Here is a 16,200-nt window from a genome sequence, read left to right on the forward strand (position 1 = left end):
ATTGAGCCCAATGTCTTGTTGCCCATTTGTCTGGCCACATAAATATTAAGTTCTGTGAGTACAGGGACCCTATATATCTTAACCACCCTTATCTTGCCATTCCCTGGGCCAGCATTGGGCATGTAGAAGGCCTTCAGTAAATATATACTGAATGAACAAACAGTGAAATGTCAGCATTTTCACTTTTACATCTTGAAATTTAATATGACAGCATTGAACTCATACTTTTCCTCTTGAAATATTACCTCACTTTTCTTACCATGTTTCCCTGAAAATAAGACCTACCCAGAAAATAAACCCCAGTTATAATCTCAGCCAGGTAGACACATTTAGTATGTTATGAGAATGTTCCAGAAGAAGATGACATGACTGTAATTGAATAAATGTAGATTGTTGTACATAAAAAATAAGACATCCCCTGAAAATAAGCCCTAATGGAGAAAAAATTAATATAAGACCCGGTCTTATTTTCAGGGAAAGACGGTATTACTTACTTGCTGAAGTATCTTAATTCTTCCACTCATCCTGATTTGCAACTTTAATCATTTTATTTTTCATCTCCTATAGGTAACTTAATGAGCCCCCAAGTTATATTGGTTTTGCCTTTGATAAAAATATCCATATCAATCTCTTTATCTTATTTTTTATTTTTAAGATTTTTACTAAATACTATAGCTAGCATACAACATTATATTAGTTTCAGGGGTACACCATAGTTATTCAACATTTATATACCTAAAGATGTGATCACCATAAGTCCAGCAACCATCTGACACTGTACCATGCTGTCACAATATTATTGACTATATTCGCCATGCTGTACATTACATCTCCATGACTTATTTACTTTATACCTGGAAATTTGAACCTCTTATTCACTTTTACCTTTTCCCCTCATTTAAAAATTTTCAATTACAGTTAATATTCAATATTATTTTGTATGAATTTAAGATATACAGCATAGTGGTTAGACATTTGTATAATTTAAGAAGCGATTCCCCTAATTCACCTGGCACTATACATAGTTATTACCATATTATGAACTATATTCCCTATGTTTTACTTTACATCCCCATGACTATTTTGTAACTACCAATTTGTACTTCTTAATCCCTTCACCTTTTTTATCCTGTCCCCCAACCCCCTCTCATCTATCACCCCGATAAATCTAGTACCCATCTGACACCACACATAGTTATTATCTTTATCTTCTACTTCTCCATTTCCACACCAACGATTCCAATCCAGGCACTCACCGTACCTTGGATCCTGGGAATCGCATCCTGACTATTTTCCCTGGCTCTTTTCCTATCCCAACCCATCCTGGCTTTTGTAATACTGAGGAAATTTAGACTGTCCACCATCAGTGACATCCCAGATTTATCTTTACTTCTCTTTCTCTTCTTTCTAAGGAACGCACTTCTGACTTCAGACAGTGCTCATCCTCACATCGCTTCCACAGTCTATACGCCTTTGCTCTTTGACATTTGTCCCTTTGCTGCTATTGGCGCCCTGCCTTTTGCTTGCAAACATGCTCAAGAATTCCCTACCTGAAGACAAAATCTTCTGTTGATCCTATTATATCTTTCCAAGCTACTTTGCAATCTCTTCTCTTAATCCAAAAACTATTCAGTCACCTGCTGGCACATTCCTGATTTCTATATCACCCACACCGTCTTTATTCCCTTTCACTGGCTTCCATCCCGTCTACCATTCAACTGAAACTTCTCTTTATGGTTGTCTGTGATCAGTTAATTGCTAAACCCAATAGAGTTTTCTCAGTTCTTATCTTTTTTAACCTCTCTGTGAAATTGTCAGCCGTACTCCCATTCTAGAACTCTTTCTTTCCTTTATATTTTTATTGAGATTTTCCTCTTACCTTCTTTTTTCTCTCTTGCTCACTTGTTATCCTGCCTCCCAAACGATGGGCTAGAGTTCTATGCTTGGGTCTCTCATCTATAGATCTCCTTACTTCATCTATACCCTGTCTTTTAACTATCACCTCGACGTAGAACAGCGCTTGTCAAATTTTGATGTGCATGTAAATCATGTGGGAAACTGTTCAAAGGAAGATTCTGATTCCATGGGCCTGAGGAAGAGCCTGAGAGTCTGCATTTCTAAAAGGTCCCAGGAATGGCTGATGCTACTGTTCTACAGAGAACAATAAGAATGGCAAATATGTAAATGGCTTCCAATCCTGCACCTCTGACCTTGACCCATTTCCAAAGTTCTAATGCTCTATTTTTAGTTGCCCATGGAATATTTTCATTAGATGGATCAGGTAACGGTCGTCAGCATCTCAAACTCAAACTAAATTCATATTTTTCTACACTAATGAAAGAACTCCTTCTTCATCGCTTTAACTTCCCTCTTCTCAAGTTGGAAAATTCAGTTTTCATTTTTATTTACACTTTCCTTGGAACCCATATCTCATAAGCAGTCTAGTCTCATCAGTTCTTTCATACAAACATAACTTTGATCTGTTCCCTTTTTTGCCCCTTCGTTTTGTGTCTTCCATGATTCATTCCTTTGTTATCTCATGTCTGAACTACAGCATATTGAGATTCCCCCCTCCAGTTTCTCTCTGATTCTTCCACTGCTGATAAATCTAGTTTCCTTCATCACTGCTCAACTTTATTCACCTGTTGAAGATTCTTCACCAGCTCCTCACTGCCTGGTAAAGCAAATCATAGAATCTCTTCAAGAATCTATCCCAAGGAATATATGAGTCATCCTTCTACATGAGGTTTGAATCTGGCCTACTCTGCTTTCCCTGGACCTGGGTAGGGTGTCCTGCTTTAAATCACACCACGGGGATGGGATATTAAATGCAGCCTGTCCAATTTACAAGTTCACGCTGCAATATGCCAACCCAGCCACCCTCAGCACTCTCTGCTTTTCATCCTGCCGTCTTTAGTTATAATCATACATCTACCTCCCTCACGACACTGTAAGCTCGTTTTTGAAGTTATATACAGTGTCCCACTCACCTTCCAGCTCACAAAGAACCTAGTATCATGTTTTACAATAGTAGGTCTCAACAAATATGTAAATTAGTAAGCAAATAGAATGTCAAGAACCAGGCTTAAAAATCATCTGGCCAGTCAATTCAGCCCTTGAACCTCGTCTGCAACATCTCTCATCCAGAGTCCACAGTGAATCTCTCCAGGGATGATAACATAGCATGAATGTTGAGAGTGCAAATTCTGGTCAAATTATCCTAAGTTAAATTCTGCTCTATTATTAGCTGAGTGGCCTAGGAAAGGTTACTTTTATGGTTTAAGCCTTGGTTGTCTTATACATAGAATAAAGGTACTAATAGTAATATCTCCCAGGGTTGTCAGAAATAAATGAGATGACACTGTAAAAATGTGGCTATGTTAACATCATATCTGGCATGCAGTGAGCACTCAATAAATGGTACTTAGGTATTTGCTGCTAATCTTGTTCTTTTTGATATTATTTATCTTCTGTTAGAATTGCCGGTTCAGACAAGCTATTCCATTTTAGATAGCACTGCAATCACTAGAAACTTCTTTCTATTGTTGAGCTTAAGCCAGGCAGCAGTAGGTAATAAAGAGATTTTGGAAATGGTTGGCCAGTTTGAAAATTATTGCAAGAGTCCAAAGATAGTAAGGACCTTACCTGGGTCCTTAAGTGCCACTAAGGAGCACAGACGAGACAAGTGCAAGAGGAATCATGCAGGGAAACATAACGGGATGTGAGAACTGATTGGACATGAGGGGAGAAGGAACCTGAAGTCAAACTGGAATTAGAACAGGTTTGGGAAAGAACATCTTCTTAGATTTTAAGGTAGTTATGAAATTCGTGGAGGATTAAGTTACTGGATTTGATCATAAGGTTTTACCATACTAATAGGTCAGACACCAGATTGCAAAAAGGTTTAGGCATTATGAGTGGTAAGAAAGTGGGAGAAAGTAGGTTACTTTTAAGAAATTTTATGTTAAAAGATAGTGGAAGGGATAAGAAGCAAGCATCGGTTTTATTTTTGTTTGATAGAATGGAAAATACGTCAACATCTTTTAGATGCAAAGAAAGGTCCTTGAAGAATCAAGAGAAAGAATGAAGAGCAGATGGGAAAAAGCAGTGGAATAGAATTACCAAGATGCTTATTTTTCAAAAGAAGGAAGAACCCTGGAATCAGAAAGGGACAAGGAAAGAGTGAGGGGAGAGAGACACTTTGAGAGGAAGGGAATGAGGACAGAGTTTATGTTAGCAGTGAGGCAAGAAGCAAGGACATTGACAAAGCGGGGTCAGGAAGTGTCCTTTCAGATGAAGAGTACAAAGAATGTGTAGATGTTTTAGGAAATATAATAGTAGTCAATTACATAGAAATAAACGCATTGCTGGAAAAAGTATGGAAAACCCATAAGATGGCCAACAATGTGCATCAAGCCAGGCTAGTTTGTGAAAGGACTAAATTTATTTTGGCATTCTCCAATTTTTCCACTTTGTATAATTCACTGCCAGTCACATCACAAATTTTGTTTATGGAGTTTCTACCTCTGGGGTTTCTACCCTGTAGAATGTCTGATATGTAGCTAGAATAAAATTTTAGAAACAAAAATAATCTCATAGATTATGTAGTTGAATCCCCCTCTTATTTCAATGAAGAAAACCGTTGTGTAAGTGGGAGGAGACTTCTCCCGAGGTCATACTACTAATTTTCAGCTGACAGATAATTCAAACCAAGCCACAACCTGTCTTCTCCACTACATTTTGAGAAGCCTATGGATTTCTTGAAGCTAGAATAACAATTATTGTCAGTATTGAGACTATCGGGGAGATCCCAGCACAGAATAATGCCAGTTGAACCAAACACTACCTTCAACAGTTTCTTACCACTTAATCAGGATATATGATGTTCTTGTTCTTAAAATCTAAATTGCCAGAGTCAGGCTTTCCGGAGGTCTGGCTTTACAGCATTCACAGGCTGCTACCTGTATTTTTAATGTACTTGTTGTCTCTCCATCCACTTGTACCTAAATTTAATAACCCACAGAAAAAGATGCAATCAACATTTGATCCTGGATGTCCCCAGACAATAATGGAAAACCTGTAACTATATGTTATAGCAAATACACAGTAAAACAAAAGATAAAAATTCTTAAATAATGCTCAAAGGATTCCTTTTGTTCCTTTTGCATTCTGGGTCATTTTACCTGTCTTTTTTCATTTCCTTTTGCCAAACACTGCCGTAGAAAGATAGTCCAATGCAGTACAAATGGTATTAGCTATTTGCCTGACTGTCATTGGTTATCAGACTTTAGACACTTCTCAGCCTCTTTTTCTTCCATAGTAAATCTTAATCTGCTTACTTCAGAATTTATTGTAGGGATAAACTGAAATAAATAAAAAATTCTTAAGCCCTCTGCAAATATACAAGGTAGACATTTATTGTATTTTCCTTCAGTTTGTGTTTATCTATAGGAATGGTGAGTTTGGGTAACTAAAATTTTATGCAATGACACATTGCAAAATACACTTGTAGACCTAATAGCTTGAATCACTGTATTTTGGTGATTGAATCATTGGCAATTCAGAGCAATTATATTCTAATTTTAGAATGATCCTGTGAGCACCTAAGCTAAGCATTCTATTCATTCTAGAAATATTTATGTAGTACCTACTATGTGTTAGGTTGTACAACACTGTTTAGTATCATAAGGCCTATATTTTGCTTTAAAATCAAGGAAACTTTAGAGCTAAGTAGTCTTGTTTAGTTTCTCTTTTTAAGATTTAGAACTTACCTATACTATACAATTATCAAGTAAGCCAGTGCTGATGAGGGTAAGCTGACTGAAGCGGAGTAGAGGGGTTAGCTGCCTGTATGTTTATTTTTCCTGAAAAAGAGAGTATTTTGAAGGCTTTGTATCAAAATAGAAAAAATTCACAGACTGAATTTTTTTTTTTTATTAACATGCAAGTAAGTTCTTAGGACAAAACATTTCTGTCCCATTTTAGTCCTAGGAAGATGACATAAAATCAAGCTTATTGGGAATCCTGGAATCTGGCCTTTGGTGGTTCTGTTAGTAGTGGGCCCCTGCAAGCAATTCAGGACTTCCAAAATGTGTCCAATCTAGAGATTTATAATTGTGGTAGCTCATATGGACTGATTTTAGTTTCTTCGCATTTCTCTAAAGTACTGTCATAGCCAGAGCAGGACTAAAAACCAACAACAGAAATACTATGCGTCATACTTGTTAAGAAATATGTTTTATAAATGACTATTGATGTTTTGACTCACAGGACACAGAGAATTAGTATTCTATAACATTTCTTTCTGGTAGCAGTTAGTATTTTGGCTGGATCAGCCTCCTTCACCCATTCTGTCTTTTGCTACTTTGGAATGGGGGATTGGAGCCGGGGGAGCAGTTTTCACTAGAAAGAAGCAAGCTGATGAATGATTTCTAGCAGTTCAGTAGTTTGTGGCTAGCAAAAAAGTAGGTTGAATGTACAAACACATCCCCTCCCTCTCTGTATTTCTTAAACTCCAAACCCTCTGCTGACTTCACGGGCATGTAACCTGTGCAATTGCACATGGGCCCCTCCTTAAAAGGACCCACACTTGACTTAATGCTCTACTCTCACTGTCTTGAAATCCTTAATCATTTTTGAATAAGGGGCCCCATGTTTTCATTTTGCAATGAGCCGCACCAATTCTATAGCCAGTCCTTGCCCTTGTTTCCAGAGATTCAGACCAATTATTATTATTATTATTATTATTATTATCATTATTACTAGTTTCATGTGTACAAAATAATGTAATAGTTAGACATTTACACCCTTACAAATAACTGCCCCAATCTACTACCCCTCTGACATTGCATATAGCTATCACAATTCCATTGACTATATTCCTTATGCTATACTCCACATCCCATGACTCTCTCTCTCTATATATATATGTAATTACAGTTGACATTCAATATAATTCAGCTTCAGTTTCAGGTATACAGCACAATGGTTAGACATTTATGTAATCTTTGAAGTGATCCCTTCTAATAAGTCCATTGCCTGTCTGGCACCCTACACATTATTGATTATATTCCCCATACTCTATTTCATAGCCCCGTGGCTATATTGTGTCTACTAATTTGTGCTGTCTAATCCCTTTACCTTCTCCCTGAGAACCCCCCTCTCATTTAGTAGCCATCAGTTTTTTTTCCCTATATCTCTGAGTCTATTTCTGTTTTGTTTTTCCGTTTATTCTGTTCTTTAGATTCCACATATAAGTGAGATCATATGGTATTTGTCTTTCTCCATCTGACTTATTTCACTTAGCATAATATTCTCTAGGTCTATCCATGTTGTTACAAATGGTAAGATTTCATTCTTCTTTATGGTCAAGTAATACTCCATTGTGTAAATGTACCACAGTTTCATAATCCAGTCATAATCAAAACAGCATGGTATTGGCATAAAAACAGACACATAGATCAATGGAACAGAACAGAGAGCCCAGAAACAAATCCATGCCTATATGGTCATTTAATCTATGACAAAGGAAGCAAGAATTTACACTGGGGTAAAGACAGTCTATTTAATAAATGGTGCTGGGAAAACTGGACAGACACATGCAAAAAAATGACGCTGGGCCACCTTCTTACACCATATACAAAAATAAATTCAAAATGGATTAAAGACTTAAACGTAAGATCCGAAACCATTACCCTTAGTAATATTTTTACTGATATATCCCCCTGGGGCAAGGGAAGCAAAAGAAAAAATAAACATATGGGATTACATCAAACTCAAAAGCTTTTTCACAGCAAAGGAAACCATCAATGAAACAAAAAGACATCCTGTTGAATTGGAGCCATTGTTTTTGTATCATCAAGAATTTGTGCCTGATACTTAGAGGGTGCACATTAAACACTTTTAGCAGGAATAAAAGAGTGATTTTTTTAAAGTTTTGCATAAAAGCAATTGACCTGAATCTTCGTACATTTAATTTTCCTAGAGTGGGGAATGGAAGAGAGGTACTAAATTTTTGAGAGAAAATTTAACATATAAGAAAGGACCTAAAATAGCATTGACAAACATCGATGTTTCCAGCATCATACATTACAGCTATTATTTTATTCTTTTACTTTAAATTTGTATTTAAAAAGAAAAAGCAGATAAAGTTTATCTGTTGGCTCCACCTTTAATCCCATTTATGTCCCTACCTGCTCACTGGGAGCCAAAGCACTATCACAAATGTGTCTTCCCAGTATTTATTGTCCCTTTACAATGCCAGGAACAATAGATGGTAACATATTTTGTGTGTTTTGCTATTTACATAAATGATATGAAACAACATGCATCATTTTGTAATTTGCTGTTTTCATTCAATATTTTGTTTGTAAAATCTATCCATATTGATACATGTATCTCCAGTTCATTCATTCTCATTATTGTATACAGATGTGATGAAATCCCCTTTCCTGACCTGCCATCCTACTTAGCAAAGCTGTTTAGAGCAGAGCCAGAGGAGTCTTTCTTTGTATTCTGGTTCTGCCATTGCCACTAGTAAAAGTCATTAGCTGGGTAACAATGGGCAAGTTAAGTGATCTTTCCAAAACTCCATTTTCAATTTGTAAAATGAGATCATATATGGGAAAACCTAACATGTGATAAAGGTGCAAAGAAATACTGGTGGGGATTATCATTACTTTGCCATATGTGTGTATATATGTGTGTGTACACACACACACACACACACACACACACACACATATATACATTACTTTGCCATATATATATGTATAAATATATGAATTTTCTGATGCCTTAAGCAAATATGTAACAGTGATCTTGAATTTACGTGGTTTGATTTTTCTCATTGCACCCTTAGCTTGGCTATTGATCTTGACTCTTTATAATGATAAGAAAATTTCCCCCTTGAAATGCAGTCCTGGTTCCATCTTAGAGTTTCAGTTTTCTCTTTTACAAAATTGAATGATATTACCTCCAATGCAACTTCCATGGGGTGAAAGACTTAAACCCACACCGTTATGATACTACAACATTAAGTATTTATAAAATTATGCCTATGTTCTTCTGTATGCATAACTGGGGAAAAGATAAACATCCAGCATTTTCCAGCTTTCATTTTGCAAAGCAACAAATAATAAAACCGAGAGGTCTGAATTTTGCAAGACCATAACTGTGCTACTAAAAATAAACACTCATTTTGTTTTTTGCTTTTAGAGTTCTCTACAATTTTTTTAAAATATTGAAGCAGAAGCTAATATTGATTATAGTCTTTGGCGTAGATGAGAGTCTATGAGACATTAAGAAACTTGGAAAAAACATTCTAAATCTCCCTGAGATTTTAAAGTGTCATATTTTGGTTATTCAACAGATTTTATACAATTCGCTATAGAGAAAAGGATAAGGAAAAGAAATGGATTTTTCAACTCTGTCCAGCCACTGAAACAATTGTAGAAAATCTGAAACCCAACACAGTTTATGAATTTGGAGTCAAAGATAACACAGAAGGTGGAATTTGGAGTAAGATTTTCAATCACAAGACTATTGTTGGAAGTAAGTACCTGAAACTGTTTTAGTAAGCTTCCTGCAATTTTTTAATTTTTTTCTAATTATAAAACTTTAATTACTTATTAATTGTGTAATATGACATAATTTAATTCCAGTCCTCTAGTATTTGAGAAAACACGAAAGTGAACAGAATTTATTGAGTATTGATATTTCTGATTATTATGAGTGTTTTTTTATAGTGATAAACTAATATTTGATGTCCATGGATAACAATTCATTGGCCATTGTAATATTTTAAATCAATCACTGACCTATGAACACCAACTGAGCCAAAAAGCAATGTGTAAATGTTCCGATAGAAAGCTGGGCCAATAGACGTGACCATAAAAAGACTTCCTGTTATCCCTTCATTCAAACTTCATTGGAATCAGTATTTGAAATGATAGTAAATAAAATAATATGCCCAAGTTAGAGCAGGACTTGCAGTTGTCCTCATAATGATTAGTAAGGATTGATTTAAGTACAAGAAAAATGAAAATAATGTCATTTTCCCCTTATTTTTGTCAGGTATAAACAAAGTAAATGGGAAAATTCAAAGTACCTATGACCAAGTCCACACAGTGGTATGTACAGGTTGTTTTCAAGAATGTTTTTTTAAAAATTGTGTCTGCATCATAGTTTTATTTAAATAAAGAAAGAGTCCTATTATGAAGTACTGAGACTCGATCAACTGATTAGTTCTGGGGCATTGGGTAAAGCACTGAACATTTTAGGAATTAGTTTCTTTTTTGGAAAATGGAGGTTGAAGTATAAAACAAGATAATCTCCAATTTTTTTAAAGCTCTAACACTCTGCTGTTCAATATAGTTACCCTAGTATGTCGGTATTCGAGGTATTTTGAGATTATGCATATTATGTTCTGTCCTGTGGATTGTTTTTTATTATAACATGTAAAGAGCAAATTGGTAGATGTTCTACTTACATTGCTACTGTTCAAATCTTTCCTTTGTTTTCTTTTTTTGGGGGGAGATTAATTACGTTTTTTTTTAATTCAAATTTATTGGGGTGACAATGATCAACAAAGTTACATAGGTTTCAGGTGTACAATTCTATAACACATCATCTATATATTGCATTATATGTTCACCATCCAGAGTCAATTCTCCTTCCATCACCCCCTTTATCCTCTTCTACCATCCCTCCTCCCCCCTTACCCTCTGGTAACTGCTAAACTATTGTCTGTGTCTATGAGTTTTTGTTTCTTTATTTGTTTGTCTTCTTCCTTTGTTACTTTCAGTTTTATATCCCACGTATGAGTGAAGTCATAATGGTTCTCGACTTTTTCTGTCTGACTTATTTCACCTAGTGTAATAACTTCAAGATCCCTCCATGTTGTCACAAATGGTACTATTTCATCTTTTCTTACCGCTGAATAGTATTCTACTGTATATATGTACCACATCTTCTTTATCCAGTTAGTTATTGAAGGACACTTTGGTTGTTTCCATGGCTTGGCCATTGTAAACTTCCTACTTGAAGGAGCCAACACTTTTCAAAGTGATGAAGCAACTGGTTTGCTTTTTTCATGTGCCCAGCCTCTTACAGTGCAATAAATGTTTGTTTAATTTATGTGCCAGGCATTTCCCCCGAACTGGACACACTTTTTTCTCTCTCTCACTTCAGAAACATAGTCCCCTGTTCTCTTTCACTCCACCTTTTAAAATCTGTTCTCAGGAAGCATCCTAACACTTACGTGCTTCCTGTTATCAATGTAAGCCATTGTGATTACTATCACATAAGTATTTGCATTTAAAATCACATGCTCAATTATAAAGTGAAGGATGTGTGTCTCTGAGCATGTAGAGGAAGCACTTGGGTGAGAAGAGGGGAATTTCATGCTGGCTTTGGTGCCTGGGTATTGGAAATATTCAGCCAGGGAAATATTCTACTTTGCGTCAAGTGAACACGCAGACTTTTTGTGGCTGCAAATTTGCTCTATGCAGTGTGTGCATGATATATATGGATGAATATCTTTTTATGTCGAATTAAGTAGTCCACAGAATACTTCACTGATCATGTAGCCCTGTGGGGAAAAAGGTAGTACATACCTCCTTGGAATAAAAAATAAATGCAGAATTCTTCTCAGTGACAGAGAATGGGTGTGGATAAAGCAGAATTGACTGAGAATGAATCTTGCTAAGGAGAATGTTTCTGTGGTTTGAATAGGCTGAAAAGTGTGTATGTTGGGAAATTATTGTCAAATCATGATTATTAGATTTTATGATTGCCCACGAAAAGTATTTTCAAATCAAAAGAAAGGAGATTGCAGGTAAATTCCCAGGCCTGGATTCATTCTTTCTTTTTCTTTCTTTTCCTTTCCTTATTTCCTCTCCTCTCCTTTCTTCCCTTCCTTTTTTCTTCTCTCTCAATCTCTCTCTTCTTTCTTTCTTAAGTTTTGATTTTTTCCTAATTATCTAATATTTAAAGATTTAGAATGTATAAAAATTTAAAAAGAAATATTAACAAAATTACCTGTAACGTTGCCAAATAATGACCAGTATAAAACCATTTATGGACTACTGTTAAAACTTCAGAACACTTTTTATTTCTAAGCATGTTTTTATTATAAAATTAAAATCATGCTATATAAGTTATTTTATATCTCACCCTTTTCACTTAGTCAAACATGGCATAGCATGTTTCATATCATTAAATGCTCTTTATATATATAATTTAAATTGCTGTGTTACATGATCTAAATACACTTTCACCTGCTGAATCAGTTTCCATTTTGTAGTAATTTAAGTTATTTCTAATGTTTTCTAAATTTTAAATGATATTATGGTGAACGTTTATGATCATAAGTCTTTGTTCACATTTCTCATTGTTTCCTTCCTTACAATAGATATTTAGAATGAGAATTAACAGTTTAGATTTTTAACATTTTTTAAACTTCCTAATATGTATGGTCAAATTTCTTTCCAGAAAGTGAAAGTTTATACCAATTTACAGTCTTGCCAGCAATATATCAGTTATCTTGCTATACTCCCCTGATTATCAACATTATGCATTTCCATTATTAAATTTCCAGCTAATGTAATATAAAATGGTTTTTAAATTTTTATTTCTCTGATTACTGATAAAGCAGTTCTTTCTTCACTTGTTTATTAGCCATTTGTATTTTCCAGTTAATGACCTTTAGTTTCAGCTTTTTGGTTTTTGTTTTGTTTTTTTGGTGTCTCATGGTGCTTTTTATTGAAGAGTTTAAAAACTTTATAGATTAAAGAACATCAACCCTTTGTCTGTGAGAGAAGAAACTTTATTCACACATTGATCAATTTTGTTTATGAGAATTTTTGAAATAGGCAAGTCTTAAAATTTGCTTAATCAAATTATTTGTCTTTTGCATTGTCGTATCTCCAATTGCATTATATTTTAGAAAGCCCTTCTCTATCCAGAGACTACATAAATATTTTTTTTCAGTTTTATAATTGGCTTAATTTTGTAATAACTGAACTATGTAGGTTTTCTTTTGCTGTGTCGTATATAGTAAGGTTCTATATTGATGAGGTTAATATATTTTTCCCAAACACTTGACCAATTGGCCCAGTACCAAGTATTGATTTGGTGCCACCTCCTACGATCCCTTTGGTGTTGTCTGCTTTAAATCCAATCACAGGGAACAGAGCTTTTCCTTTTCTCCTAGAACAATCCTCAGTATTGTTATGAATGGTTTCCTAGGAAGCATTCCTTATCTCCCACCCTCTTGGCTGTCATGCTTTATCTTACATGTGACTCAATGATGTCATTTTTTTCATTCCTTTTTTTCAGCCATCACATCCCAATAATTTGTGTTGCTTTTGGCAGACTATTTCATTTAGTGAATTACTCAGCAAGATTAGGAAAGATGATTGACGTGTTATTCCCAAGTAACTTAATTTCCTTTTCACATCACAACAACCATGACAAGAAAAGCCAGGAAGAAACTTCCTGCATCTATGATGCAGAGCCAGATATTTTATCACTTCAAGCTGTGAAGTGAGGTACCCACAGCCAACTCTAAAGAGCTTGCAGTTTGAAATTCTTGCAAATTTTCAAAGGAAAACCCAAATTAATTGAAAATATATTTTAAGTCTTCTTAGTGAGGCTTTCTTCATTGTTATCTTCTGCACCGCAGAAAAAGGTTTCACCAACTGCCATGTGTGCTCTTGGGTAGCTCTGGAATGTAGGAAAGTTGAAAAGGAACCACTTGAGAGAGCCTGACCATCTTATGTGGCCACTTAGAATCAATTCTGAAAATTGATTTGATACTTTAAAAGTATATTTTAAATGAAATGAAGTTGATATCAATCCAAATTTTGACCTGTCTCTTCTCTGAAACTGATCTTAGAAGGTATTATTTAAAAAGATACTCAATTCCAGATGTTTTACTTTCAGGGTTTTAAGGAAAAGAGATATTGAAAAATGTTTTTAGTCATATATACATGCTTGCACCTAAAACTTATATGCAGCAAAACTCCTTAATATCTTCTAAAAAGATATATTTGAAATGAGAAAAACAATTTGAATGTTAGGCTATCCATTTTTAAAAGATAAATCATATTTCGGTTAAAAAAATTGAATGTTGATAGATGTTTTCAGCTCCAAAGCACACATTTTATTACAGTGTTCCATTGCTTCTCCAATGTAGTGAATGATCCTGGTATTAATGAGTGTGGCTTGGAGAAATGACTTAATGTAATGTTACTCAGTTACAATAAATGAGTTAAGTACAAAAAAATGAAGGTTAAATATATCCCCCATTTTAAGCATATGGTTACATTATATATTGTAATTCGTGTATCTGAGTACGTGTTCTGCTGGCAAGCCCCAGGACACTTGTGCCAGGGACTTGTAGCAGGGGTCTCTTCTCTTTGGTTAGTGACTTTATTCTATCAGTTTTTAAGTACTTTCAATATCACCCCTGCTTACACTTCTAGAGAACTCAGAGAAAAGATGTAAGAATAAACAAAAGCATGATTCTTTCTATATAAGTCATATCTCTTGAGATTCACATAACTGAGAAAGAAAAAACACTTTTTTAAATCATAATTGTGCTATTTTGTCCATGTTGAGAATCTAGAACTCTGTTTTTATGAAGATGAAATCTAATGTTTACCATTAAGCTTTATTATATTAAAAAAAAACTTTTAAAGATGGCTAAAAAGGCCTAACTTTAATATATTATCTCTATATTAAAAAAAACTTAGTCATCTAACTAGTTCACTAACTAACCAATTTTTGAAGTATATAACATTTGTTAACAGAGATTTTAAAATAAAAATTTAATTAATACATTAATCTTAGAATATGACATCTGTTTTCATCTTTAATTATTTCTGTCAGAGATCCACACATCTTTTTTTAAAGCCAGTATACTAGTGGCAAAAAGAGACATACCAATTTTTAAAGTATAACAGTTACCAGACAAGTGAAGTGAATAGGCAGAAATACCAGATGGTCCCCACCCACACCTTAAGATTGTGTATAATGAACACATCAGGTGTCCTTCCATTCTTAGTAATCATTGTCCTAAGTAGAAACTTGAAAAATTAATATTTAGGCCAACAATATCACCGAAGGTGTATGTCTGATTCCTCCCCAACTTACCAGAAATATGAAGACTTTCGCAAGCGGGACATTAGATTCACTTTTAACCAGATGTTAGATTAAATCAGTGTTTCATAACTTTGATTAGAACATCCCCAAAATGAATTAAAACCAGAATGTAATATGCTCAAGTTCTTCTCATGTGGTTTGGCTCTTTGGCCATTGAAATTTGATTTTGAGCAGGCCTTAGCCACTTCCCAAATGGACAGCCTCCTCCTTATCGCAGGACGCGAACATAAAGTTAAATCTACAACGAATATTCCGACACCACAAAAATACCTAATAGGCAAACCTGCAAAAGAATAACCTGCAAAGAATAGCATCCTGGTGTTATCACTACTTTTATTAAAGCTAATTTTCAAAATAATAAAAAGAGGAAATTAGTATAATGCAGGGTGAATCAAAAGTCCCTCCATTGTGTGTGGTGACTGCTGCTGTGGTTTTTTTCATGAAAAACATAAGTTTTCCCAAACCAGGCCTAAAAGTCAAGCTAAATTGATCATCAGGGGCATTGCCTTTTACCACTTCAGCATCAGTCTCTCCATTGAATCCCACCAACTGTATGCTCAGTGACTATGTCCCAGAAAAATGGCAAAAATGAATTCCCTTATTTCCTGTTCAAGACCTAGCACAACCTGGGTTCTTAAGGGTCAGTGTATCTTGAAACTTGGAAAAATATAAAATAATGCATCTCTTACAGGGTAGGAGGGAAATATGCTTACTTTCTGGCATATGGTAAACACTGAAAATAATAGTTGCTGAATAAAGGGAGGGATGAGAACCGAGGAAGGAAGTGGTGATGGAGGTTTGCAGCAGGAATGGGGGTCTGCAAGCTGCAGAGAGACAAGTCTGAAAGGAACTGGCCTAAGATAGAAAACTGGTTCCCCGGGTGGTGTCCACAGAGAGCTGTAGTCTACTGAGGCCACAGCAGCTAAGCTGTGCAGCAGCTTGTGGGACTTCCACGACCTCACTCCCCAACCCCAGGCCCCACACTAGCTACACTGAGACCTGTGTGCACATTGCTAGATGTCCATAACAGCAAGC

At 35.2% G+C, this 16,200-nt stretch overlaps 1 protein-coding gene across 50 annotated transcripts in view; it reads left to right on the forward strand.

The window, feature by feature from the left end:
- The window catches only part of ABI3BP (ABI family member 3 binding protein), a 259,305-nt gene that overhangs the window by 110,646 nt on the left and 132,459 nt on the right, over positions 1-16,200 (forward strand). For all 50 annotated transcript variants that reach the window (XM_088793875.1, XM_074332670.2, XM_088793881.1 and 47 more), the window contains exons 5-6: positions 9,371-9,552; positions 10,075-10,130. In XM_088793875.1, the coding sequence (XP_088650001.1) occupies positions 9,371-9,552; positions 10,075-10,130 (238 nt within the window). The remainder of the gene's footprint in view (positions 1-9,370; positions 9,553-10,074; positions 10,131-16,200) is intronic.

The sequence above is a fragment of the Rhinolophus sinicus genome, chromosome 17, assembly GCF_057876585.1.
Source record: "Rhinolophus sinicus isolate RSI-liver-muscle chromosome 17, RSI-T2T, whole genome shotgun sequence".
Taxonomy (NCBI): domain Eukaryota; kingdom Metazoa; phylum Chordata; class Mammalia; order Chiroptera; family Rhinolophidae; genus Rhinolophus; species Rhinolophus sinicus.